Here is a 3,618-nt window from a genome sequence, read left to right on the forward strand (position 1 = left end):
AATGGTAACGTAGACGGTGGAAGCAGGGGCGTGACGGTCACAACGGAAGACGGAGGGGCAGGCACCCTCACCCTCGGAGGAGCCGTTGTCGGAGCCGGAGCCGGGGGTGGAGCCAGTGCCGGTCTCCTCAGGCTTCTCGACGGTGACAGTGATGGTGCCGGTGGAGGTAGCGGTGGTGGTGGTGGTCAGCTCATCGTCAGAGCCGGAGCCGGGGATGGCACCAGTGACGGTGGCGTCGCCGTAAGGCTTGGTCTGAGAGGGGACGTTCTCGCCCTCGGAAGAACCGTCATCCTCCTCCTCGTCATCGCCCTCGTCGGTGGGGCAGTCCTCGTCGTCGTCCTCCTCATCCTCGTCGTCACCAACGGGGGCCTCAGGGAGAGCGGCCGAGGTGGTGATCTCGGGGGTGGGGTAGCCGGTAGGAGCGGGAGCAGTGGGGCCCTCAGTGATTCCGGGGACGGCACCGGTCTTGGTGGAGCCGGGAAGCGAGCCGGTCTCGTGCTCCTTGATGATGGACTTGGAGATGGTGGCAGCCTCGGCCACGGGGCAAACAGTGGTGGAGAGAACGACGGTGTTGGTGACAACAATGACGGACAGGTCAGAGGCGGGGAGGGTGCTGGAGGCAGCAGCGCAGTTGGTGACGGTAGGAGCGCACGAGGTGATGGTGGCGACCTCAGTGACCTCAACAGTCAGCGTAGTGTAGCCGGCGGGGACCTCGGGGTAGGTCTCGTTCTGGCGGCGCCAGTGGTAGTGGCGGGGCTGGTAGGCGTTGGCAACGGCCAGGAGGCCGGCGGCGGCGATGACAGACTTCATTGTGAATGCTGGTGATGATTTGTACGGAGTGATTTGTTTGTTTGTTCAGGTAGTCCTCGAAGGATATGTTCGTCGTTGTTATTTGATATGCACGGGTTCAAAAAGGCGAAAGATCAATTTCGCGTTGAGTAGCTAGCAGACACAGTTTGCTTGGCTGAAAAGAATGGAATCTCGGGTGAGGGGTGATCAGAAGGACTGTATGCTGCAATTGAAGGAATGTAAGTGCCACAAGGACTAAAGAATGACTGGAAGGTTGAGGATGGATAGCGAGTAAACGACAAGACCGTAGGTGAGAGGGGAGGGAGGAAGGAGAAGAGCAGACGAGGAGGAGGGTGAGTCCTTTTACATCGCTCGGTCTAGAGTCTGTGAGCTGCAGCACCCGCCTGGCCTTTGCAAGGTCATAGGACTGTCCGTCGCCCTCGCATCTAGACCCTGGCTCTCCTCTCAAATCCCTCTCTCCTGGCCTGGCGGGTGGTGCCTGGCAGCCCTGGTCTCGAGCAATCTGGCAGCGCTGCGCCTTGGCGGGGAAACGAGGCAAACAGCCAACGCAGGCGGGCGGGCAATGGTACAGTAGTGCGAGGCACCACACTGCCAAACTGCTTCTCCTCTCCTGGCCTGTTCCTTAATCTCTCGACGACCCCACTCAAGTGTGCCTCAAGGCCGAGATGACGGGGCCTGCCTCGCCCAGACCCTGCCAGGGTGCGGTGAACGATGCGCGTTGGCGTGAGGAAAAGGAGAAGGTGGTGTGAAGTGATCAAGCCGGTGCCCCTGGATTTCGCTCCTTATGCAGGTACGGGACAACTTGATACATAGCGTTGAACCAATCACCCCCACCGCAGCAGGCCACCCCCTGGTTGGGAATCGTCGCACCAGACGCGGACCCCTGAACCCGCCCGCCCAGCCTCCGATGGGTGGGACGAGGGATCGTTCCCTGGCAGTAACTTGGCTTTTCTCGACTCAAATGGTGGACCCTCGATCTCTTCGCTGCAGCTTCCAGGCCAGCCAGCAGCCGGTCGGTGGCTGGAAATTGAGCTGCCCAAGTCGACTCGTTTATTCAGTCGTGACAACGGCTTCGTGATGCTGGATAACGTCAGCATCGTTCCGTTTAGCGAAAGCAGCAAGAGCCGCACGGCTTGTTCGGTCTTCTACGTTTTGTGGTGAGGGGAAGTCCCGTGGCTTGTGCTGATGGTCGAGCTTGGATATCGCTCGGACGGTGCTGTGAGGTGGCCAGAGCTGGAGAGGGCGCCGACCAGCTCAAATGGCGGCCTGCGGCGCCTGTGTGTGTCTTGCTTCTGTCGAGGTTCCGTTCTCGCCCAGCAGCCGCAAAAGTTACCGCGTTGCCAAAAGCACCACTTTGGTGCACTTTGGTGACGTTCTTGACATGGCCTACTCGGCAGCTGGCAGTCTCACCTTGTCGACGCCTTGCTGCTCAGGACACCAATCGAGAGAGGGGGCGTCAAAAGAGACCGCCATGCCACAGGATGGTAGTGACGGGAGAGAGCGCATGCTTAACACTACAAGCCAGATTGAATTTCGATCGACCCAAAAGGCTGGCGTTACTGGCTGGTGCACGCATGCGTCAGGCGGCTAAAAAATCGCAATTTTCGCTGTGAAGCGAGCCACTCAGTTTCGCCACACACGTGGATGGACATGTGCAACGACAGCGAATGTGTGAGACAAGAGGGCCCTGTAGGGCGGCAATAGAGTCATGTCATCCCACCAGGGAATTCCATAACGCTGGACAGGTCTGCAACCTCGTTTGGATTGCGACATTTTCCACGCCGTTTCTTCGATCTGATCGACGGCCTCCAAAATTCGCCTCACAGCCCGTCGTGGGAGGCGGCTCCGAAACTTTTCTTTTGCTTTTCTTCTTCGGAGTCCATGGGAGAGCCCTGCCAACAGATCGCCCTGCACAAGGACTGGATTTGACGACTGGTGGACATCGAGCCTGGATGGGGATGGGTGGATGCTCGGCCCAGGCTTGTTCATTTGATGGAAACACCCGGCGTCGGTGGACCAATATCTGAAGTGGTTCGTCGCTTGTCACTCGCCAAGTTTCGTGGACACCCTTGAGATCCCCGTGCTTTTGCGAGAGATGCGACGCTGCCAGTAAGAGCCGCCAGCCACCGACACTGTTGTTGCCAGAACCAGTGGGTATTCCTTGGGCAACTCGCAGCGCGCGCGCGCGCCAGCCCGGATGGCTGAACATGACCGTTGGCATCCCCAGGAAAAGGGGCTGCCGGACCCTGGTGGCGATCCCTGGTCAGCGAAGCGCCCATCATCTCCCGCCGTGATTGGGCACCATGACCCAGTGAAAACCACTCACAAAAGTGAAACTCAACTCTACGAAAGACGATCAGGGTGGGCCCTGGATCTTTGGTGGACGTTAGAAGCTTATTACGTCTGCAATCTCTTCGTAATGATCAAATAACGAGACCAGAAGGATCGGGACATGCTGAGATTGTCTCAAGGACGTACCATGCCGCCGCAACATCTTGCAAACCGCCGAATGTTCTCGACCATTTGCACCAGCCCAGTGTTCCCCTCTTGACATTTTCGATGACGTGGTCTGCAGGCAAGGCCCCTGAATCAAGACAGGCGGCACTGCCGCATCCCTTGTAGTCGCGCGGCCGAGGTTCAGCTCAGGTGGAAGTCGCCGGCCGGTGAGTGCCTGCGGTGCCGGCCTACACGTTGTGGATAGAATTCCAGCCAGAAGTACCACACATTGAGCTGTTGTGTCTTTGCATGTAACACCGCCATTTATTCTTCTCTTTCTTCCTCCTCGTCGTTTGACCCGTTTCGATGGAA

At 58.4% G+C, this 3,618-nt stretch overlaps 1 protein-coding gene across 1 annotated transcript in view; it reads right to left on the minus strand.

Moving 5' to 3' along the window:
* VDBG_05312 (predicted protein) overlaps positions 1-810 on the minus strand; it is a gene marked incomplete at both ends in the record, with an annotated part of 1,135 nt that extends 325 nt beyond the window's left edge. The window contains one exon of the mRNA XM_003004153.1: positions 10-810. Within this exon, the coding sequence (XP_003004199.1) occupies positions 10-810 (801 nt within the window). The remainder of the gene's footprint in view (positions 1-9) is intronic.
* Between the last annotated feature and the right edge of the window lie 2,808 nt (positions 811-3,618).

The sequence above is a fragment of the Verticillium alfalfae genome, genomic scaffold (genome assembly GCF_000150825.1).
Source record: "Verticillium alfalfae VaMs.102 supercont1.6 genomic scaffold, whole genome shotgun sequence".
Taxonomy (NCBI): domain Eukaryota; kingdom Fungi; phylum Ascomycota; class Sordariomycetes; order Glomerellales; family Plectosphaerellaceae; genus Verticillium; species Verticillium alfalfae.